The sequence below is a fragment of the Pagrus major genome, chromosome 4 (genome assembly GCF_040436345.1).
Source record: "Pagrus major chromosome 4, Pma_NU_1.0".
NCBI lineage: Eukaryota > Metazoa > Chordata > Actinopteri > Spariformes > Sparidae > Pagrus > Pagrus major.
Window position 1 is genome coordinate 29,313,981 of NC_133218.1, and position 24,921 is coordinate 29,338,901.

Here is a 24,921-nt window from a genome sequence, read left to right on the forward strand (position 1 = left end):
ATATAAGTAATCTGTTTCTGTAAGTTTCTGGCCATATATTGTTGCCACTAAAAACAAAAAAGAAAATATCCTATGCGTTCCTCCTGTATTCCCTCCTACTTCTCGGCGGGCAGTATACAGCCACCTGTGGATGTGCGGTTGTGTTGTGTCAGTGTGCATCATCAATCATTGTTGATATCAACGTACAGCTCTGCAATGACAAGGCGCTGACAACTAGAACTTTCAAATATTTTGGGCTGCATTAATAGATTCATGTAATAAAGGTGTGATTTGTGCTCACAGGTCTGAAATTGTTAAAACTAGCAATGACACTAGTACCTGAAAGAGAAAGTGTCAGGGGAGAAAGACGAATACAGATTTAGGGTAAAAAAAAGAAAAAATGTTATTGCACGAGCTTTCCCAGGTGCTCTGTGCGTTTCTTATGCCCTGTAATCTTCTGGTGTCATGTATTCATTTATTGTATCTGCTTGTTAATTCACTGAAATGTACTTGACACTATGACACATTCAGTTTGACGAAAGCCACCTGCCTTATCATCCCTGTGCTCAAACACACATGTGTACCCACACACACACACACACAAGGTTAACAGTCCACCAGAAAGGTTAATTTTAGCTGCCGACATGGTAATGAAGCAGCTAAATCATGGGCCAGCTCCCAGGAGCAATTGTGCATGTGTGTGTGTTTTCTGTTTTTACAGCGACTGACATGTCTTAACAGGCTCTTAGCGTACAGTTACACCACGCACACAAGCACACCACTTATTGACATGGCGATCCCTTGCCATGCATATTTCTCTCTTCAAGAAGGGCCTCAGGCCAATTATGCGTAAATCAATAAAGTTCCTGTTCTGTTGAGTGGTGTTACAGTGTGAGTGTGTATGTGTGTATGTCTCTCTGTGTGTATGTCTTGTAGAACAAGCCTTTATGGATGTAGGATACATAAAACATCACCATCAGTCGCTGATTAGCCACCCACTTTACGTCGTGATCGATAACTTTGTGGAAAGACACACACGTTGAAACAATTGCAAATGCATCCGCACACATGGACAGAGAGCTTTTTGCTTGTGTCGTTATGTCTGTCTCAGTGTGCGCGCTAATGTTCAGTCATGTGCTTTGGTGTAACTCCAGTGGTTTCACAGATGCTGCCTACTCACTTTTAGCAGATGGTAGCTGACTCTAATGGCCCAGCCTTATGTGTGGTAGATTTATCAGTGCATCAGTGCCACGCTCAAGTACACCTTACAAGGAGTACCAGTTAATCTCAAGATCATTTCATTCAGGAGTTGTCACAATGTTCACTTCTGTAAAATACCATCTTAAATTTACGACCATTTTATTTAAACCACATTCAAATAACTTTTGGACTGATTCTTTGACAAATAATGAAGAAGTTTACCGCTTTTCTTCAGATTTTTACTAATAATAGGGGGCCAAAGAGGTGACAATTTGTTGGATAGAGACAATTCAAGAGATTATATATAAACATACTTTTGCTTATTTTAGATTTAGATTTTATTTTAGAAATTAACAGCTTCTCACAGACAAAAAACAGAAGGACTGGAAAATCAGCTGAAAATATTTAGACCACAAAGGGTTTAGGATTTTTCAAGGGGTTTTATTGGTCCGTAAGGGTGGAAATCCACATATAAATAGTTAAAAATATTGAAGTATCGTTTATAATGTTTTCAGGCAAGAACAGAAACTACCATTGAAATGTTAATAAATTGCTGATAATTGTATGAAAATCCCATTTAAATACTTATAAATAATAGTCAATAAAATCTATAAAAATAAAATGTAAGGTAGCGGCTTTTCAGAAATTTCTTTCATAAAAACTGTGACCGCAACACTAAGAGGGTGTGCACCTTCCAATCGCTTACATTAGGCTCTAAAAACTACTCTTAAATATTTTCTGTGAAGGCTCAAGACGATACTGAACGAGAAAGTGAATGTGGAGCTACAACAGAAGCTCAACACCCAACGGAGTAGCACACGCTATGCAAATTATTTTGAGCTAAAAAAAAAAAAAGAAGAAATCTGCCAAACGGCATATGCCATTATCATTTCTTATAGTTGAAACAAGGGACGTCTTTGGTGTTGGATGAAACAAAATGGTGGCAACAGATGTGGCTGTTAAAAATACATTCAAAAAGTCAACTGGGTACAATAAGCCACATTGTATTGTACTGTATTACAGTCAAGAGAAGTCTTTGGAATCACTTGAAATAAACATTGTCTCTGTGTCAACAGATGTAGCCATTAAAAATACATTTAAAAAGTCCAGTGATTACAATATGAAGTATCATTCATCACAATAAACACAAGGAGGGAGTTTTTGAGAATTGTATGAAATGAAAATATTCGCTATGTCAACAGATGTAGCTGTCTAGAGTACGTTCAAATGCTCAAATCCCTGAGCAGGTATTTATAGATGAAAGGGTTTTTTTTTAACAACCACTCAGAGCGCCCATTGTCTACTTACCTAAAGGGATAAACAAAACAAAAACATAAAATGAGCAGCAAGAGTAGAAACCCTGAATGAACAGATGGAAAAGTGTGTTGGAGGGTCAAGTGTTTGTGTGTGTGTGTGTGTGTGTGTTTGTGTGTTCAATATGTAGAATGCAGAGTGATTCATGTTCCTCTGCTGCCATGTGCTATTTTGTGCTCAAGTGAAAATGGCAGGTAGAAACAGAAGTGAAGCATGGACTGAGTGAAAAAGTGAGAAAGCAACAGACGGTCAGAGAGTTACAGAAAAAGACATGGATTCAAATTCTGTGTTTGTGCGTGTCTATGTCAACCACTGATCAATAAGTGCTCATCTCAGTCCCATAGATTTGTGCCCGAGTTATTAAACACAGCTAATTCATTCTACTTCCATAATGGTTATAAATCTAAAGGAGAGAGAAGAGAGAGAGAGATTGTGTGTGTGTTTCTGTAACTCTGTGTGTGCGTTTGATTCATGGCCAGCAGGAAGTGTGTGCTACGCCACATTTTTCTCCTTGTAATTAACAGTAAATTGTTTTTACTGCGGCGCGCCATGAATATCCCCTCTGGTTAACACGACCAGTGCTGTCGCCACTCAAGTGCCCAGTGACTGACTGTGTGCTTTTGGATGCGTGTGTGGATTTGTCAGAGGCTTGTGTTGCAGTTGTTATGAAGACGATACCACACACTTTGACGATCAATACTACACGTAGTATCTTACTGAACTGCTATCATCTTCATATATGTCATATTGGCCCTGTTCTGATACCATGCCGTATGTATGTTTATGTTTACTTGAATTTCCTTTGGGATAAATAAAGTATCTATCTATCTATCTGTCTGCATCCACGTGTGTTTTTAAATCTTTTTTTGTATTTTTGTTTTACCTGCTGGTAAGGTCCGTCCTGTGCTCGGTAAACTGGTAATGCAGCCCATCTTTGTGCAGAGTGTAACAGTGAAGTTGTACACATGGTATGGCTTCAAACCTTTCATTACATAAACAGGCTGTGACGATGGTCCCAACCTATGTAAGACCTGAAAAAGTCACAAAAAGAGGGAATTCAAACTACATTCTGATAGGGTAGAAGCTGTTCACATGACCTGACAACCCATCCACTAAGGCTTATTTGTTAATTGTGTAATAGGTGTAACCATAAGTCGAATATTTCTAACAAAGAAAATCTGGTGGAACATTAGTGCTTTAATTTTAGAGTTCTCACATACTACTGCATCAAATAAAGTTTTCATCTCCAAGAATGAGCTAAAGCAAAATCTATGTATATAAACTATATATGGTGTAGATAAGCTTTAAAGTTTTACAATTATCCCGCTCATTATCTGCAAGTGCATGGTGCATGTGTTTGTGTGTCCGTCTTACCTGACTAATAAGCGGAGGAGCATAGGGATTGTTGGTCTGTTCAGTGAGCATGTTGACCCTATATTCTGTGACCCGACCTCTGGCGATGATCCCTTGACCCTCGGTGGAGCTCCACTCCAGTTTGAGACTGGTGGATGACAGTGCAGACACCTCTGGAGGAGCCATCAACTCTGGGACTGGAAACATGGCCACACAGATATGCACTTGAAATACACATCACGCATCTTATTTACTCAGTAGTTAACGATGCGCTACTCATTAATGAACTCATTACTTACTCTCTTTAATCATTAATAGAAACTTTTCTAATTCTTCTTTTTTTGCCTTTCCATGGCTTTATTCAACAGTGCAGGTGAAGAGTGACAGGAACCAGGGTAAGAGAAAGAAGGGGGATGATATGCTGCAAAGGGCAACAGGTCAGAATTCAAACCCTGGGTCGCTGCGGTGAGGACACAGCTTCTGTACATGGGGTGCACAGTCTAACAACTGAGCGACTGGGGAACCCCTTTTATGAGAAATATTTAAGAAAAATCTCCAATTGTGAAGTTTACCATGATGTATCTCACATCAATGGCATCGGGAGATTTCCACTAGAATTTAAGGTGTTCTGTGGAAGTGAACAGTGAACCTTTCTTGTCAGCATGCCTTCAAATTTTCATACATTTATACACTACTTATACATTAAGATAAACCTTGCCCAGTGAGTTAATTAAAAATAAAATACAAATTTAGACATTAAGACACACATTAAAAATCGGGACTTAGTGGATATTATGTGGATTTAATGGATTTAAGCATTCTGTAATTCTACGGTTGTGAGAGCCACTATTACACGACAGATTAGAGAGAAGGATTCTTTTATTCTACTGTTGATGGCATCTAGCTGTGAAATACGCTGTGAAATGTGATTTCTTTGCAGACATAACCACAGTCAGATTCTTTCTAACACAGCACATGTACGCGCACAAACACTGACACACACTCCACGTTTAAAATGGTGTTATCATATGCTTGTTATCCAGACACATAGCTTAGAGTGATGTTGGAGGCAATCGTTTAGTCCTAATGAGCCATATCATCTATTTGAAATTCAAATACCTTAATGAGTTTCCCCTCCCCCACAAGCAGTTTTTATTTCCACCCTCCTTCCCCACTTCCTTTCTCTTCATTCCTTTTGACAAATGCTTGTGTTTTTTATTTAAGACAATTATTTTTTTTTTTATGACATGCATCAGAAAAGTCCTCTGGTGGACAGATTTTGAGCAAAACATCACTTTATCACATTTTGGTGGTTACTCAGATCTTGGATATACGGTATCTGTCGTTATATCATTTTAATTTTTTCCCACAACTTTAGTTGCATTCTTCTGCTTGAAGGAATGAAAAGAAATCAATTTCAGCCATTCATCAGCCATTTCTGACCAATACAAAAACAGCAGATTGATTTACTTTATATTGATACATTACCGGATTAACAAAAAATACATATAATCTTAATTTAACCATCATTTTGATCAATACAAACCTCCCTCCATGGTTCGTGCTGTGGTCCACCCTGACGTGACACTTCCTGCCACATTGATGCTCACAACTCTTATCTGATAGGTGGAGAAGGCCTGCAGATCTGCTACAATGGTGTTATTGTCAGGGGGTGAGACTGTGCTCCTATTGGTTAGCTGTGCTTCCGGGGAAACACTTGGATCCAACCAACCAGAGCTGATGAACACTCTCTTCTCAATTGCAAAACTTGAAAGGTTCTGTGTTTCCATTGGTCCACGTAGAAAGACTTCATACCTTGTGATAACACCTGTGCAGGAAGAAACTGAGTTAAAAAGGGGGGAAGGTAGCATCTTATAGATGAGTAGCAATGTTTAAAACGAAATGACTTCTAACGAAACAGTTATTTCTGTCAGGAAAACAGCAGCAGTTTCCTTCTTAACGCCAGCTCAACTCTTTTTATTGAATTGGTGCCCCAATGCCACTTCAGCCTGTTCATGATAAAAGAATCAAAGCATCAAGTGTGTATTAGAAACTGTAGCCCTGCTTAATACTCATCCCTATAGGCAACAGGATGCAAAAATTTGTACATTTTTTCAATACCATAATGGAAAATCTAACACCACAAATAATGAGAAAACCTTGGCCAGCGTTTGGCCCTTTAGTAGAAAACAGGCTGATAATGACTAAATCCTGGCCAGTCCTGTTTAGCTCTCTGGTGGAAACCAGGCTATTGTCCTAATCTCTCATGCTCTCTTCCACTTGTTAATAGGAAAATGACAGAGCTGGGTTAGAATGAGGACAGAGCAGGCAGCAACAAAAATACAATAAGAGACTTACAGACCCGCTATGGAATAGATGAGTGTCAAAATGTTGTTTAAAGTGTAAAATACAAATAAAATCGAATAATATGGAGAGGCTAAACGTGGAACCTTTGTTAAAAGACCATGTGTACCGTCTCTTTACCTCGCTCTCTCTTTATTCTTTTCACCTTCACATCTGCGTCAATGTTATTCCTTACACTCTGCCTTATTTTTCTCCAAGCGTGTCTCATCCCCTTTTTCTCCTCTATAATATTAATATAGTGCACATACAGTAGTGCCTCTTTACAATTTTGGTGAATTTACTGATCTACTGACAATCCTCCATTGATATATCTGCTCCTCTAAAAGTCCAGATAATGTTGTATATTAATTAGAGTGGTAGTGATGATTTTCTGTCTTTAATTTCTGTGAATTATCTTTTAATTTTGAAATTGGAAATGTTTCCTATTGTCTTTGCCCCCGTCAGACTTAAAATTGATTTCCAGCAAGCCAGAGGCATCATGGAAAAAGGGGACATTGCGTAACTAGAATTACCACCTTGGCGTTGTATGCCTCCCGATAATAGTCAAGTTGCCATTCCCTTTTTTTTTTTGCAGGATATTATGATGTCACAGTGAATTTGACCTTTGACCACCAAAAATATAATCAGTTCATCCTTGAGTCCAAGTGGACATTTGTGCCAAATATGAAAAAGTTCCTCCAAGGTGTTATTGAGATATCACGTTCACAAGTATGGGACAAACTAATGGACAACCCAAAAACATAATACCTCCGGCCATGGCCATCGTCGGTGCAGAGGCATAAAAATCAAGAAAAGGTGGCTGATAAGCTAAGGAGAGATAACATAAACAAAAATACAAACACACTACTATGGAGAGGGTCCAAATATGAAAATCAGAATTGAAAAGGTCGAGGCAACAATGGCAACCAGGCATACTTGTGCATACTAGAATGAACCATGTTTCTAGCTGAGATTGCGTCAGCTGAAAGAAATGACAGGATTGGTCAAGTCGTGGAACAACCCCAGTTCAAACAGGTGGAGGTGTTCAGGTCAGGACTGAGATTCAAGTGGAGATCAATATCAACCGTTCATTAAATAATGAACTGATGACAGAAAAAAAAATAGGAAAGGAGAAACAGAGACACCCGTGTAACAAGGCTTAATATGGCACTGGGAGGGAAACAGATTAACAGGGAGAGAAAAAAAATGAGAGACACAAACAGAGAGAGAAACCCAGGTTACAGGGCTTTGTATGACACTGAGCCTTAGAGCCATTACAAAGCTCTCTGGATTTACCAAATGCAGTTCCAGTTCAGTGCGTACTTCTGTGTGTGTGTGTGTGTGTGTGTGTGCCATGGCATAAGAAAAAGTCTTATACTTCTTCAGTGACACAAGCTAAAAGCCATGCTATTAGGCATGGCTTAAGTGTTTCATGGTAGTTAAAAATGTGTGTCATTTGTGTGTGTGTGTGATAACTCTACTGTATCATTTATACTGACATGTACATTCATATTTTTTATATATTTGTTATGCTATTTAATTGTTATACATGAATAAAAATAGGAATGCATGTCTTTCTGTATTAAGTCCTACATGTTGCGTGAACTGTACAGTATGCATGTGCTTGTTTGGGGTCCTACCATTTGGCTGGCTGGGGGGCTCCCAGGAAGCATGCAGTGTATGAGGTCCTGTAGCAGTGACTGCGGGTGGGGGTTGGTTTTGCGGGGGGGCAGAGGCTGTCAGAAGAGACAGAGGTAAGGTAGAGGTGCATCCCCCAGAAGAGCATGCCTGTAGACAAGGTGGAGATTCTGTAATTTTCATGTTGTAGGCTGTACATTGGTCTAAATACTTTGGCTAAAATAAATTTGCTACATTCCTTTGAAAGTTGATTCACATATTAATCTTTTTTATTAGGAATGAGAATTGTGTCTCTAAAATTTGGCCCCAGGCACTGAAAACACTCAACTACCTCTAGTACTGCAGTGTATTGGGTGAATGGCTTCAGACCACTTGCCACAGCCTCTGTAGATAAGCCTGTGTAGTGAATGACGGGCTCTGCTCCACTAGATGACTCCGTGGAGGATAACACAAACCTGTGGGAGATAAAAAATTGTGATAATCAATTCCCCTTTTCTTCATTATACCATCTGTCCCTATCACTCCACCTTGCCAAATGGTTTTATGATGTGTTTCAGTTAAAAACTAGTGCTGGGATGTCGCAGGGGCCAGGACCCAGGGGACTCATTTATAAAAACGACTATCAGTTTTGATCTTAAGCAGAAGTTAAGCAGAAAACCACATGTAAGTAGGTATTCATAAAACCTTTTACCTTTTTTTCTTGACGTGGAAATAATCTTATCTCGAAGTCTAGACTTGGCTTAAGCAATTTACCTGCTGGTTATGTAGGAGTATTGTAGTGTGGGACACAAGCATCCATGCCTGTGGTGAACTTTGCAGGTTTTTTTAACAATGTACAGCAGTGACACATTCCCAATCTGCATGTTTGTTTGTTCACCCACTATTTAGTCCACTGAATAATGCATGCATGCCTGGCTTCGGTTTCCTCTAACATCACTGTGATCTTGTCTTCCAAAAAGAAACTTCATTTGTGTCGACATTATATAAGGCGAAATCACAAGGTAGGTGCTGTCAATTTAAGTTGATTTGGGATTTATGGATCAGAGGTGCGTAAGTTACGAATAGGATTCTTAAAACCTTCATAAGAAAGGTTTCTCATGCTTAGCCTCTTATGAATGAGGCCCCAGATCTGAAGCTAGGTTCATCCCCAATCTCTCTCCTTACATTTCCTGTCTGCCTTTCAGCTATACAATATCAATTAAAATAAAAAATGCCCCCAAAATAAAAAAAAACCTAGTGCTCAAAGATCATGTTTCAAACTTCCCACGTTCTCCTTCCCATGTCTACGTCTATCCTCCATCTCCTCCCACTGTTCATAACCTCCATCTGTACCCTACTCCATTATATCTCTAATTGGTACTCCAAACTCCATTTACATCCACATTTTCCTTCGCCATCAAATGTTCCATATTCAAAAGATTTAGTATTTCTATTATTGTACCCTTAGGGAAATTGGCATTGAGACAAATAAAATGTTTTTCCTTTCCTCCTTCCTCTCATTTCCTTGTCCAGCTTAACTCATCACCAACTGTTCATAGTGCACACCGTTTGATTCTGTCGAGGCATCCAGCAAAGAATACATTTTCCCATTTTTTCCAACTGTATGTCACGTCTCTTCCCGCTAGTTAAGTAATGTACTGCACCTGTGTCTTGTTGTCTCTCTCCCCCATAGTATATAGTCTCAGTGTTCCCTCTCTTTCTTTCCAGTTTGTCGTGTTCCTCTGTGACGGCATCCTAGCATTCCCTTTGTGTGAGGTTTTGTGAGCCTTAGTGTTTTTGACCAGTTTTCTGCCTTTCAGACTGTGCCCCTTTGCCTGCCAATTTTTGTACTTATGCCTCACTAATTGATTTCCAGTGTACCGACCTGGTTTGTCGTTTGTGAACTTTTATCATCGTGTCCGAGTTTGCATTTTGGTCCAAGCCTGTGGTTCAGTGTTGTGATACTGTACCCACAAGTCTTACACTTGGTTGCTCTCTACAACTGACATTCTCTCTCTCTCTCTCTTGTCCTTTAATTATTATGTCGTGGTCTTCAACCTAACTGAAGTCTTCCTCACCTCAGTTTCCCCACAAAGTCTGTAATCACACTTAGCCTTGTTTGGAAGGATAACAAATTGTTGTTTTGTAATACATTGTATCTCAGAGATCTCCCTCTTAACTTACCTTTCCACTGGGCCAGTGTCATTTGGTGGTGTGCTCCAGTTAAAGCTAGCGGTAGTTGGACCTGGTCGTCCCACGAGGTTTAAATGGAGCTGTTCTGCCTCAGGCGGTGCACCTAAAGTTTGGTATGAGGCTGATGCACTCACTGTTGCACCGACCACATTAGCTGTTATGAGCCAGTAAGAGTAGTTGGTGTAGGGAAACAAATCGGTGTCTTCAAATGACTCAGGGCCTGAAGAAAAGGAAGGAGGAGGAAGGAGTAAGGTGGGAAATGAGTTTGGAGTGGTGGGAGACGCAATCAAGGGAAAACAATGTTTATTTCATGTGTATCTAAAATGGCAAGAACGAGATTCAACTTTTTTGATAACCTGTGTGGATCCTGCACTTACTGAAAGGATAGTGACGTTGGATGGTATGCACTGATTCTCCATCCCTGATGAGTGTGTAGTTAAGTCTGTTTGAGTTTGGGGAGTCAGGTGGATGCCAAGAGAGATGAATGGAAGAATAGCTGTGAGCAAAACCTACTGGTGCAGGTTGTTGGGAGGGCGCTGCACAGACGGAGAGAAAAACAGTGATAAAAAGTTCTGGATTGAGAAGGGCAGAGTGACAGAAACCTATGACAAAACAGATTGTCCTTGTACTGTATGCGTGTGTTAGAGTCTTAAACAGACCTTTACTGCAGCCAAAGTGGTTCTCTGGGTCGAAATGACTCGCCCCAGGTTGACATACATCACACTTGTCTCCAGTTACCAGCAGTTTACACAGACACACCCCTGAGTCTGGATGACATGAACCATTGACACTGCCCATCGGGTCACATGCACAAGGCTGGCATCTGGTCAAGAAAAAGAAAATCATTAAGATGTTTAGAGCAGTCCACAATTTTCATTCATGGCTTCTCCTAGCTGACCGAAAAAAGTCGCACACAGTACATCCAACCTACATATATACTTCCTGTGAGGTTTGTAGGATTTTTTTAACCAATCACTACACAGCTGTTGTCACTGACACACTTTATACTTCTAAGTCTGAGGTTGGACAATAGCATCATTGTAAAAGAGTGCCTTAATTGAGGGTCATATTGTAAATGTTACTGCCTGGGTGTGGATGGTAGGCCAGAAGTAGAGAAAGATAATGCATGAGTGTGCAAATGTTCAACAATAACTGTCTGTGTGTGTGTTTGTGTGTCTGAAAGGTGTTGGTTCTTCACCTTAACACTGTGAGGAAGACCCTCACTACCGTCTATCCCACCTGCTATCACCCTCTAGCTGTGAAACGAACTTCATAAAAACTGCATTCCCCCTCAGAGCAGTCAAAGCGTGTGCCTGTGTGTGCGTGTGTGTCTGACGGTGTATGTGTCTGGGTCACCAGTGTGGTGTTACCCTCACTGGGGCTGGGCAGCGGGTGATCATCCGGCCAGCCACCTCACACCTTACACACAGTCACACACACACTCATACACACACAAACACACGCACGGTCACATGTGCAACACAATCTGCTTGTTGGAAGATGTTGGCTCGCACTCACACACACACACACACCCAAAAACACACACTTACACTTACTGTACTCACATGCTCTCTCTCTCTCACACACACCCGCACTGCTACACCTTCTTTATTGCTGTGTGAAAAGCCACAGTCTCTTAACGAGCCGCAAATTTGTCCTGTCAACTGGTGCTCACACGCACGCAGACACCAATACTAGAAAACACACAGCTACAAATACACACGTACTCACAAATGCCACAGTGACTCGACCTTCACTCCATTCCCAAGGAGAAAGAAAACACCAACATCACACCCATTCTCTCCTTTTTCATCAGCCTCAAAGTACAGTATGTGTGTGAAAGAGAGTCATTTGTGTGTTTATTTAGTGAGATTCAGCATGCTAAAACAAACATGCATTTGCATTACATGTGTCAACTTTAGAAAATAATTTCAAAGATCCAAATAACGGTCTTAGAGCATTCAAATATTACATATGTAATCCCCCGTGATAAAATTATGTGTCTAAGTGAATGTGTGCATGTGCCAATACATAATCCCTCCACAGAGAATTATGATCATATTTCCCTGTGATGAAGGCGACGCCGGTCAGCATTTCTCTGACCCTGTTCTCCATGGAGACACATAGAGACACAGGACTACATCTTTAGCCAACTGCTCACACATCATTTTGTGTGTGTAAATTCATTTGTGTAAAGCCTATTGATTGAAGGGGGAGGATAAATTACTAGACGACATTTAGATGAAGAAATCCTTATTATGGAGTGACTCTGGGCACAAGAAGCTTTCGACTGTCAAAACCGAAGACTTTATTTGTCGTTTTTCTTGTGGAAAGGCATAAAATAAGACAGGAAAAAGTGAATAAAGGAAGACAGAGAGACAGAGGTACAAACTCGGTGTACTGGGACAAACAATAAGTTAATGCTTGTCATTTACAAGATGTGTGCCTCTGACCATCTTCTCTTATCTTTCTCCTTTTCTTTTTCTGTCTTATATTTTAATTATTCCACTATTTTCTTCCCAGTGCTTCCCTTCCTTAATGTCTTTATAAGGTAAACTCTTTATCACTCTGTTGTTTTCTCTCTCTCCTTCCATCATCCCATCCCTCTCTGCTGTGAGGAGATCTCAGCCACAGCCTGAACACGGGGGAATACAGCTATCAGGCAAGGTCAGCTAACACACACACACACACATGCACGCACACGCACACACACACACACACACACACACACACACAAGCACATACACACACAAGCACACACATAGAGGACCTCTGGTTAAACAGTTTGTGGATCATCTATCTGCTATGACACCCTGTTGAGAGGAACTTGGTGTGTGTCAGTACCAGCATTGCTCAGTTTGTATCTCATACAGTTACATTTGTGTATGTGTGTGTATGTGTGTGGCTGTGGATGCGTGTGTGAGAGAGATAGCCTGCAGGTAGAGACATGAGCGGTAAAGGTCAAAGCAGCTCTTAACTCATGTAAGTCATATGTCTGCCAACCAATCTGTAAACTGTCTTTACAGAGACCACACCTGCTGGTGTGTGTGTGCTCAAAGGTGTAACTGCATGTGCGTGTGTGTGTGTGTGTGTGTGTGTGTGTGTGTGTGTGTGTGTGTGTGTGTGTGTGTGCAAGTGGTTCAATAAACGAGGTAAAAGCTGTACACCCAACAGATATGATGTTCATCTGTGCGTGTGTGATTGAATTGGTGTGTTACCTGCCCAGGCCGGGGTTGAATCCAAAGAACATCTCGCGACACTGGTCACAGCGCCGCCCTCCCACTGAAGGATGGGCACACACACACTGTCCAGTCTGGCTCTCACAACCGCGCTGCGATGCTCCCATGGGATGGCAGTCACACTCCGCACACACACTCTGATCTGGAGAGAGGTAGAAGCCTGGACAGAGACAAACATGAAATAAAGCAGAGTCATGAATCTGAAAAAAGCTCGTCTATCACTCTATATGCCTACAAGTGAGGTCTTTGTTTCTTAGTTTCCTCCTTATCTACTTCTTTCTTCTCCTGCTTCCTTCCTTTACTATTGCGTCGATTTTCTACACCTTTAAATTAAAATCCACATGATGGTATCTGAAAACACAACTCAAAACATCAGTTGGTTCATTTCCAGGCTTTGGCCCGCAAGATTCTTACATTTGATGTCACAAATTTCATATGCGGCTGCATCCAAAATTATTCAGCGCCAAGTATGTGGTTCACAATTTGTACATTGTAAAGTTTTCCATCAATAATTCTTCAGTGAAAATAATTATTTCAGTAACACTTTCTATGGTTTCTATGAAGCCCATGTCTATAATGCATATAACACATTATAAACATACTGATATTGCATTATAATGCACCTATAGTACTGTATAATCATAGTTATAATCACTAATGAATATTTATAATGCTATAGGTACGTTATTAGGCATTATAAGTATGTTCATAATGCGTCATAATGCATTATGAACATGGGCAGCATAGAGAGTGGTACCATTATGTACCTAATTGGGGGCTGACTGTACTCCATTGTAAGACCCACAGACAATCATCATACATGGTTACATATTCTGAGTAGTGTCTAATGCTCTTTCTGTTTTGACAACATCTGATTATATGGTTCTACAGCGCTCTATATATAATTCCTTAGCGAACAAGTCCTGCAGCCTGGTACAATTTTGAGACAATAGCTTCATGTCCCTCCTAATAAGCATTAGGGAATGTTGTTTGCCATTTATTTGTAATAAAATTTAACACAAAGCCAATAAGTGTGTGTGAGGTTACATTAGGCACTCCAGGTTCTAAAGTATAAATCAATTCAGTTTATTTTTCTCAAGGCTAATAGCAGCTAATAAACAAATTGGATATTCTATTTAGCCACTTCGACAGCGAATTCTCAGTGGCATGTTTACCCTGTCATGAGGTGGCAGCTGAGGAAATTATTTGTATAATTTGTCGGAATGGAGCTTGGCAAATGTGACAAATTAATGGAATAACAAAAATATATCCAGACACGTTTTTATTTGATTTTGTGGGTGTTTTTGAGGCGAAAACTATTATCCTGTGTCCTCTGTTACTCTCTCTAACATCCTTCCATCAATACATCCATTCACAACTTGTGTTACAGTAACCCTGACGATGCTGTTGGTTCTTCTCCATTACTGACACAATACAACATCTGTTACCTCTTGTCCCATAAGGCTAACCACACACAAACACACACACACACACACACACACACACACACACACACACACACACACACACACACACACACACACACATACAAACAATGTCATGAGGTAAAGCACGCACAAAAAACAGAGTGAGATGAGTGAGAAGAAGCAATCTTTCCCCTCTATGGCGCTGTTGTTCAGACCTGGCACAAACAGGACAATCACTGAGTGGAGATCTGGCAGAAGACATATGCCAATACACACACACACACACACACACACACACACACACACACACACACACGCACAAAGGAACAAATGACCTTACCATTTTCCTCTACCATCAACCATTCTCTACCATTTTTTGGGAGGAAATCTCTCCACTTTATATATTTATCCAATCACTCCTCAACTTCCTCGACTCTATTTATCATCTATCCAGCGTTAATCCAAACACACTCACCAGGTCGGCAGCCGCTGCAATCCTGTCCATAGCGTGTGGGGAGACAAACACACTGCCCTGTGGCACTGTCACACACTGACCCCGTCACTGTCCCTCTGGGGTCACAGGTGCATGGTACACAGCCGTGGGACAACCCCACTGATGGGACACAAGACTTAGATTTAGAAGATTTAGACTCTTTCTCTCCTTACACAAAAGACCTTATGATATAATAATGGGCAACATATGTGTGTCTGTGTCTCCATTTTACATCCCAATTACAGCAACTATGCTGTCTCTCAACCGATTCTGTGTTCGCTTACTCTGGAGGTGTAAACTCCTGTTGTAGTAGTTGTGGGCACAGTTGGTGCAGCGAGCGCCCTCCACCCCCTGTCGGCATGGGCATTGTCCGGTCCACATATCACATTCAGCCTCTGGCACAGTGCCGCGGATGTCACACGCACACGGCAGACAGCCCAGGGAGTTGCGCTGCTCAAGGGTGTGGTAACCATGACGACAAGAGTCACAGAGAAGGCCTTCCACATGTTCCTAAAAGAAAAGAGGACAGAAAGAGGGATGTATGGTGTACATAAGATGGGGGGATGTGAAAAAGACCATTGGTAACCCACTGGTTTGTAGACTACCATTTCTAAGCTTCCAGTTTGGCATTATGGCTGTCGCCATCTTGGTATTTTGGAGCCAGAAGTGACCATATTTGGAAGAGAGTGTGGAACTTCGAAAGATATCCTGATTGGATATGACCGAGAACCCAGGGAAGCAACTTGTCAATCACAAGGTAACCACACCCTAAAGCACACCCTGCTTTATCGTCCACTTTACTCTAAATTGGAACATAATTTACAAAACGAACATCAGGCTGTATTGAGGAAAACTTGAAACTAGAAATTGAGACGATAAACCCATTTGAAATCTGTTTCCTGGGGTAATTAATCAAGCAGAAGAAGTAGGGTCATTTTCTCATAAGATTACATTTAACAAGACTTTTTGAAACCAATGGAGTCGGCCCCTGCTGGCCTTAGAAAGAATGTAGGTCCAAGGTACTTCTGCAGTGGCTTCACTTTTCAGACCCGAACCTGCCGTCCACATTTTATACAGTAATTGGTTTGACAGAATGTAACTTTTATTCAATCGCAAACCGTTGGGGAGAGTCTGTCTTTGTTTTTCCAATAGGAGAAGGCTTGCTAATTTTTGAGCACAGCCATTATGGCAAAGTTGTGTTTAGTTGACATTAAAGTGATAAATAATAGTAAAAATATCATAAAAAAGAAAATGTATACTTGTTAACTTGCCTTACACACACACTGTCCTGTGTGAGGATCACAGTCTGTCCTGGGTACTGTCCCTTCCTGTGAGCAGTTGCAGGGGGCACAGGATCCCTCTAGTCTTAAACCATAGGACCCCCTGCCACAAAAGTCACAGCGCCGTCCCCCCACCCCGGGTTTACACTCACACTGCCCCCCCTCAGGCTCACAGAATGGGCTGAGGGAACCCAGGGGGTCACAATCACATGGGACACAGCCATCTGGGTGGGACAGGTTCCAATAACCAAACTCACAGCGGTCACAAGAAAGACCTGGAAAGAAAAAATGAGAGAATAAAAGAGGAATTTATAGAAATGGGCCCATCTGAGAGAACTCAGGAAATTTAAAAAACTGACTTGATGCTGGCTTGTTCACCAACCTCTCTGTTTATAGGCATGCGTGTGCGTAAATGTGTATGTGTGTTAGTGAGCGAGAGCGAGAGAAATGGTTGGTGAGTGTATAAAACTGCCATCATTAGGGCCAGGCCCTCTACATATGATGGATCACTCACCTAAGGCCAAACACTTAATTTCACTGAGCGGGAAAATAAATAAATTAAGCAAGTACAAGAAAAGAATGGAGGGAAAGAAAGAGAGGAGATGGAAGGATGTAAAGATGGATAGAGGAGTATAAATATAATACTGAATTTATCATGCGATTACTTGCAAAACCATTTTATTGAAAATATTATTAGCTCTTCATTAAAAATATATATGACAAGAAAGTATTATTAGCTGATATAACAATGAGTACATGCATGCAAATTTGAGACTTTTAAAAAGAATAGAAAATAAATTAGCTTTTTAAAAAAACACAAAGATGAAAAAAAAATAAAAATATAAAAATACAGAATCCCAAAAACCCAAACCCACCAACGTTTACACACCCCACCCTGTCTCCTTAAGAGTTAAAGGTACACATACAAATAACAGAAAGTAACAAAACAGCTGTTAGTCTGGCAAGTCTGTAAAATATAATAAAGAAGGTTGCAATTTCTGAAAAAACTTATTAGTGCATCCTCTCATTGTTTACTACATTTTCTCAAGTTTAAGAAAAACAGTATCTTTGACCCAGCACTCTTCTTTATTAACAGGTTTCAAAACATTTTGTGTCGTTAAACAGAAATATATTTCAGAATGTAAAAAAACGCACCTTATTATGGAGATGAATGTGAACATTTAAGGCCTTCCATACTCTCAATATTAACATCTCTTTATATTTCCCATGTCAAAAGAGATATGCAGTAAAGCAAGTGAAATGAACCAATTAACAGCTCCACTTCACTAAATGCTCTTTATGCATTCATGCATTCACTAAATGAAGGGTCAGCTCAGCATTTTATTCTGACATTGTGGCAAATTGTTTCTTAAATCAGTTTTGTTCTTTGTTATAATTACTATATAATAACAAACACCCAAACTGATCAGACTGTAGGAGGTTTTATGGCTTCAGCAGCAGTGCTAGGCTACAAGGCTAGTTAAACTATGATATGCAGTGTGAGCGAGCGGGGCTTATTTGAATATGCCATACGTATTCCATGACAGGCAATCTGTCCCTAAATGGATGCCTGGGGGCAACGCAGTCACCACGGCCGTTTATGAGGGAGTGCGTGTTCGTACGTGGGTGGGTGTGAACGAGTGTGTGCGCAACATACATTCATGAGAGCAAACCTGTACATCTGTGTTAGTGCACATGACCAAGTGTGTGTGTGTGTGTGAGAGTGTGTGTTCCACTCAGTGTACACTTGGCATTTCCCCTGGTCTGCCCACTTTAATGATTTTATAGATATGAATGTATTTCTCTCCGTAGATCATATTTCATAATAGTGCAGTGAAGATATGTCTCCATGCGTGTGTGTGCGTGTGTGTTGAGGTGTACATGCACGTCTGCTGTGTTGGTAATAAATACGCGGGCTGACAGAATGATGCTTACAACCCTAACAATGCTGTGATATATTGTCAGTGTGAATTTTTCCCTTTTAAAACTTTATAATTTATAAAGAATCTCACATACATTATGAAAGGAGTGGGAGGCAAAGTAATTATATTTTCTATTTACATTTTAAACATTTACAGGCTTTTGCAAATCCTATTTTTGCCAAGAAGCAACTGAACAGATTACAGAGTAGAGATGAAAAAATGAGGAAAGTCAGAAGACGACAAAAAGGAAAGAAAACTGAAATCATTAGAGAATAGAAAGCGTTAGAAGATATTAGATCAGGAGAGGAAAGAGGTGAATTTGTGTTGGGGTGTGCATGTGTGCACGCGTGCATATGTGTGTGCGTGCATTCGGGACATGGCCCAGCCCTTTTATCAGTAGCCAGCTGGTTAACAGGCTCATGCATCACCATTTCAAACACTATTATGTACACACTGCACTCTGGCACCTTGTTATGAGTGTGCGCGTGTGCCTGCATGTGTGTATCCGTGTCTGTGCGCACACATTTCAATTCCGTCCTTCTGAAGCATGCCTGCCATTGCTCTACTCAAAGTATCAGCTTGGCGGTAATAAATTGCCATAATCAAATCTCATTTCTGAAAAATACCTGTGGGAGCAACCAAACAAACAAGGACAGAAAAAAATGAAAGTGGGTCTTGTAAGAAGGAGTGTGAAAAATACAAGGGGGCTGCAGCAGTTTGTTTTAATCAACTTGGCATTGAATTAGAGAATTAAATACCAGCTTAGTCCTTGATGGCATGCATGCACATACACACACACACAGGCACACACACAAACACAGACACACAGAAATGTGTATACACACACCAAAGAAACTCTTGGAATCATACTATAGATACAGTGAGGCAAAGACAAAAGTACATGGACACAGTCACATCTCTCTCCCTACTATACATAACCATAAACAGACACTCTTACACACATTTACCAGTTCACATACACATGCCCGCCCTCACACGCACAACCGCAGGCCCTTGATAGCGAGGCTTAGCAATAACCATGATGCGTTGAGTTGAGGAGCGTTGGCCGGTTTTGCATTTCATACGAGTCTGCTCTTCAAAGACACACAGGGGAGAGAGTGAAACCATTTATCACAAAGAGAAGCACAACGGCTGGAAGCACCGCCAGCAGAAAAGCCTGTTTATTTTGGCTGGCAAAACACTTTGGGATATGGATGTGTGTGCATTTACATCTGTGTGTATGCACGTGTCTGTTTGGTGTGCACCCAGTATATCCACTTTTGCCTTTGTGTGGACCCCAATGAGCAGCTGCGTCTATGTATTAATTAAGTCGCCATTACTGGACAATTAAACAGAGTAACTGTTCTAATGAAAAGCACAAGTTATCAACAAAGTACTTGGGGACATTTTGTAATAGAAACTATTTTAGGGAGCGGACATGTTGAGAGTTATGTTGCTGTGGTAAAATTCCAAGTTTTGAAGAGATTATTGACATTGCCTTTAAAGGGAAAGTTCCGCACAAAATCAAAAGTACGTATTTTTACTCTTGCGTGTAGTGCTATGGTGCGAGTTGCCAAGTTTTGGAGATATCGGCTGCAGAGTGGTCTGCTTTCTCTCAAATATAATGGAACTAGATGGCACTCGGCTTGTGGTGCTTAAAGCACCAAAAACATACATTTGAAAAACCCAACAGCAAAGTCTCTTTCCAGAAATCATCACCCAGTTACTCGATCGACAGACTTTGTTGTGAGCAGTTTCATGTAGGAACTATTTTCTTTCAAACTACACTGCATCATCAATCAAGTTCAAGCACAGATCCAGTGTTTCCTCTGACACAGGAATGTCTCTAAGAAATGCAGAGCAAAGCACTACAGCACTGGCAACGCACCGTCAAGTTCAGAATAGAAGAACAAAAACTAGAATCTCAGTTTACCTCTGACATGGGGTTTACACCGGCACTGTCCCGTGTCCTGGTTGCAACTGGGAACTCCTCCTGTTGAAGTGCTGATGATGCCAATGTCACTGCAGTTACAGTGGATGCAGCCGTCAGGATTTGAGGCTTTCAGACCATACCAACCAGGCAAACAGTCGGCACACTGACGACCTGTTACTGCAACCTTACACTGACACTGACCTCCAACCTAGAGGTGAGAAACACAGAAAAAGAGAGACACAGATGTGCAAATAGAGAAACTGAGTTAAAAACATTCAAATCACCAGAACTGCTCATGAAAAAGTTGTTGTCTGTGTTTGTGTGTACCTGGGCACACTCCATGCTGCCGTTGACTGTTCCAGCAGTGTGACAGTTGCAAGGCTGACACACCTCATGTGAAGTAGGATCAGATTCCTCCAGCCTGAAAAACCCACTGATACACAGCTCACAGTTCTTACCTAACAGTGAGAGAGACATAAACAGGACGAGACAGAGAGAAATAAAGTAAAAGCAACAGGCAGAAATGTTCATGTTCGTACAACTGACATGGTCTAAAATAGTAAGAATTGAGGAGTACATGTACAGTATTTGTCTTTGTCAGAACTATGTGATACAGACTTGTGAACAGCTGTATTTGTTTATATCTGTTTTGACATAAATATCACACCCACGCACAAAAAAAGCATACAGTTCAGCATATTTTCTAGCTCATCTTGAATTGCGAAAAAGAAGCATCTGAAAATGTAAGACATCTGGTCTGTAATTGTTTCAAAGTGCTTTAACATAAAGGTTGATTAAACATTAAAAACATCTGTTTATTGAATTTATGTAGTTCTTATAAAATGGAAAAAGATAATTAGCAAACTTATGTTGTGAACACTGTACCCGATGTGTTGTGGGTGCAGTTGTCACAGACGCCTCCTCCTCCTCGATAGTGCTCATGTGGTTGGTCATCAACTCCAACATCGTAATGACAGGAAAGGGCATGGCCGTGACACTGGCAAGACCGGCAGTTCATAGGCTGGAGCTGGTCACCTGACCTGAATGGCTTGTCATTATAGAGGGGCGCACAACGCTGGCACTGTAGAAAAACAGTTACATGCTGTATATAAATTACATTACAGTCTAATATAACACACTTTTTAGATCTGCTGCCTTAATTGTTATGAGAATTAATTTAAATGTCATACTGATATCATTTTTATGTAGACAAATCATTTTTCAAAAAATAAATCATCTATAGAGCTTGTAGAAATCTCTTTTCCTAAAAACATAACAATGATTGTAAATTATTAATTTTTTTTAAAAAATGTGTCCGGTCCAAAATGATTGTTTTGTTTATCTCTGTGTAGGAATTCTAATAGTTGTGACCAATAGTATAACACCGTCGGTATCACATGGTATCTGTGTTGCGTCAACATCAAGAGTCTCGGTAGTTGCCAGTTTGTGGGGAAATAAAATGGCTGAGTTCTAGAGTATACGCCCAGCATACCGTACTGTACTAACGTCAGCTAGCTGACGTTGTCGATGCTAATGTTAGCTAGCTAGCTAGCATTAGCAACATTAACGTTGGCTCACTAGTGTTAGCAAAAGTAACGTTTCCTAGGTCGTGTTAGCAACATTGGCTAGTGCAACAAACTAGTAACCACTACAGGGGACAGATGACTCAAACAACAGCGGTGTTGTGGCGTGATTGCAATGAAAGAGGGGAGATGGAAGCCACATTGAGGGTGTCTGAATGTTATCAGGAATAACTTAAATTACTTAGAAGCTCTGCAGGAATCCTAATACCTGAGCATGTTACTGTAATCTTAAAAAGTTAGAATCTGACCTAGTTATAAAGCTAATAGATGCAATCACAGATGCAAGTATACATAGACTCAGGATGGACACACATGCAAGGACAACACAATAACCCTAACCCCATAAGCAAAAACAATCAAAAGCACTTCACCATATCTTGGAATACAACACAAAGTATACATTTAAATTAATTCAAGCCATGGAGGTAAAATCAAAACATCCTTTGACAAGTGGCTAGGAATGTATGCAATGATTTGTGAAAGCGATGGCATATAAAAAAGTTTTAAAAAATGTGCATTTCTTGAAAATAATGTTCTATGAATGTATGTAGCATAGAAACATGGTCCCATGATAAGTGAGATGCTTGGTTTTATTGAACAAAGACAGAGAATGAGACAGACACAGTGAGAAAGAAAGACACAGCATAAGAGAGAGGGAAATATAAAGAGAGAAAAATCAGCCGGCCGTGTAAATCTAAGTCTAAAGAGAGAGAAGAATAATACACATAACTGAATAGAAAACACAGAGGTATTCTCTACTTTATAATAAAGAGCCAGAACATTTACACACACACACAGACACACACACACACACACACACAGCATAGGGAAATCAGACCGCTAATGAGGAGTGACTTGCAACAGCCAGGGCTCTCACACAGGCCCACTTTCATGTCAAAATAAACATACCAAGGTGTGTGTAGGGGGAGGAGGGAGGGAAAAAAGTGATATAAAAAATGCATTTTTCTGTAGCAGAGAGCAGCAGAGGCAAGAAGCAGCGAGTACAAGCCCTTTGATTTTGTTCAGCAGTCAGTACAAATTATGGTGGACAAGGGGGGCATCAAATGGCGGGATTAAAAATGTATTAAAAAACACAGGAGTTCCTCCCATGTGTGACACATGCAGACCTGCACTGGGCCCATTATGTATGACACACAGAGGAGGGGGGGAGTCAGGGGGAAGAGAGGGGGGGGAGGGGGAGATGGAAATAGTGGGGGGAAAGGCTCCTATTTTGTGTATGAGAGAAAAGGGAGAGGAGGAAGGGAAAAATGCAGGACTGATGGGAAGAGAAATGAGAAAAAGATTCCCTTTGTGTTTTAAAGATTAAGACTGGAGGGACAGGAAGACAAGTAACAGATAAAGAAAACAATCCACAAGTGTGTGAGCAAGACATGTGGGGCGGAAAAAGACAAAGAAAGGAAGAGGACAATAAAATAATAATAATGAAAAAAAATTAATGGTAGAACGTGAAGAAGACAAAAGGCCCCATGTGTAGATACAACACAGCACAGGGCCCAGGACGAGATGGAAACAAAAAAACTAACGTCTATGTAACAGTTATCATAATCGTTGATTTTAGAGGTGCCCTGTTGAGTTTATCACGTTTGTCAGAGTTTGGTTTGTCCATTCTGGGCTACCGTAGAAACATGGAGGTGCAACATGGTGGACTGTGTGGAAGAGGACCTGCTCCCTCTATAGATATAAAAGACTCATTCAAAGGTAACGAAAACACAACAATTCTTAGTTTCAGTTGATTTTATACAAATGAAAAGTTATGAACATAATGTCCCATTTCTGCCAATAGATCGTCCTAAATCCGACACACTGGACCTTTAACATGACAGTATCACAGAGTTTTGTTTAGCAGTGGCCAAACACCATTAAATAAACAAAGACAATTTTGAAAACAGTTGGAAAATATGGACTGTCTGCTTGCTTACAAAGATGGTTCAAGAAACAAACACTGCCTCTCTTCAGAACTCACAAGATGTGAAGGGTTTGCATATCTGTATATATTCCAGTGTTTGGTGTGTGTGAGTCCAGAGCGCTGCTCCCTGTTGGGTGATTATTAAGAGGATCTAATGAAGCAGCAGGAGATTCTCTGGAGATATAACGTATGCACACACAAACACAAGACGAAGAGAAACAAGCGTGTAAACACACACACATACAGGAGAGTGTGTCTCGGGACATGTAATTCCACAGGAGTGCAGGGATGTTTGCATGTTCCTGTTTGTTCTGTCTGTCTGCCGCTCACCTGTCTGTCATGCTGTTTGGCTTTAAATCTATCCGATGTCACAACTACAGTAACTACCTGCCTCTCTGTTTGTCCGTGCTGCTTCTCCCCTTCTGCCCATCTGTCTTTGTGGTTGCCTGCCTGTCTATCTGCGGCTCCGTGCCCCAAAACGTTTCACATATCAAAGGCGCTTTTCTTTCGGCACTTCGAACTGAAAGCTCTCACCACATCTCACTCTTCGTCTCATCCGCTGGGGATGAGTTGAAGAGCGAGATGTAGTAAGTTCTCCTCTCCCGTATCTCCCTCTCTTTTCATTCCTCTTTCGTCTCCTCTACCTCTGTGCCTCCTCCATCTTCCCACCCTTACTTCCTCTTCTATCTCCTCTCTTTCTGAAAAACAAATCATTCTGTACATCTCTCCGGGCTTCCTGCCTCTCCCCTTCCTCACTCGCTTCCCCCTGTCTCTACCGTCCCCCAACCGCTTGTTCTCATAGCCACGGCGAGTATGTGAGCAGGAAATATTACCATACCAAATGAAAGGGAGAGGATTTTTTCTTCCGTCTCTTTTCTTTTCATTCAACATTGCGTTACCTTCCCTCTCTCCCAGCCTGCTAATTAGTCGAGGGACCGGTGTTTGGGAGTTAAAAGAAAACTGCACACGTTCATTCTCTTCTTCATACAAAAGGTTTTGATGGCGCGCCATCATCCGCACAGAGTACCAGCAGCAAAAAAGGACAGCACATACCATAGACCGAGAGTACATGGCTTTAATTCCATTGCTTTTATCTTTGTGCAAATAGCCTGTCCTGT

At 40.9% G+C, this 24,921-nt stretch overlaps 1 protein-coding gene across 1 annotated transcript in view; it reads right to left on the reverse strand.

Moving 5' to 3' along the window:
* The window catches only part of ush2a (Usher syndrome 2A (autosomal recessive, mild)), a 196,771-nt gene that overhangs the window by 136,437 nt on the left and 35,413 nt on the right, over positions 1-24,921 (reverse strand). The window contains exons 12-26 of the mRNA XM_073463862.1: positions 21,179-21,374; positions 20,621-20,751; positions 20,294-20,501; positions 16,430-16,713; positions 15,443-15,668; positions 15,141-15,278; positions 13,218-13,398; positions 10,659-10,822; positions 10,377-10,535; positions 9,991-10,219; positions 8,159-8,282; positions 7,830-7,977; positions 5,393-5,674; positions 3,868-4,043; positions 3,377-3,524 (exon numbers count right to left, since the gene is read on the reverse strand). Of these exons, the coding sequence (XP_073319963.1) occupies positions 3,377-3,524; positions 3,868-4,043; positions 5,393-5,674; positions 7,830-7,977; positions 8,159-8,282; positions 9,991-10,219; positions 10,377-10,535; positions 10,659-10,822; positions 13,218-13,398; positions 15,141-15,278; positions 15,443-15,668; positions 16,430-16,713; positions 20,294-20,501; positions 20,621-20,751; positions 21,179-21,374 (2,794 nt within the window). The remainder of the gene's footprint in view (positions 1-3,376; positions 3,525-3,867; positions 4,044-5,392; positions 5,675-7,829; positions 7,978-8,158; positions 8,283-9,990; positions 10,220-10,376; positions 10,536-10,658; positions 10,823-13,217; positions 13,399-15,140; positions 15,279-15,442; positions 15,669-16,429; positions 16,714-20,293; positions 20,502-20,620; positions 20,752-21,178; positions 21,375-24,921) is intronic.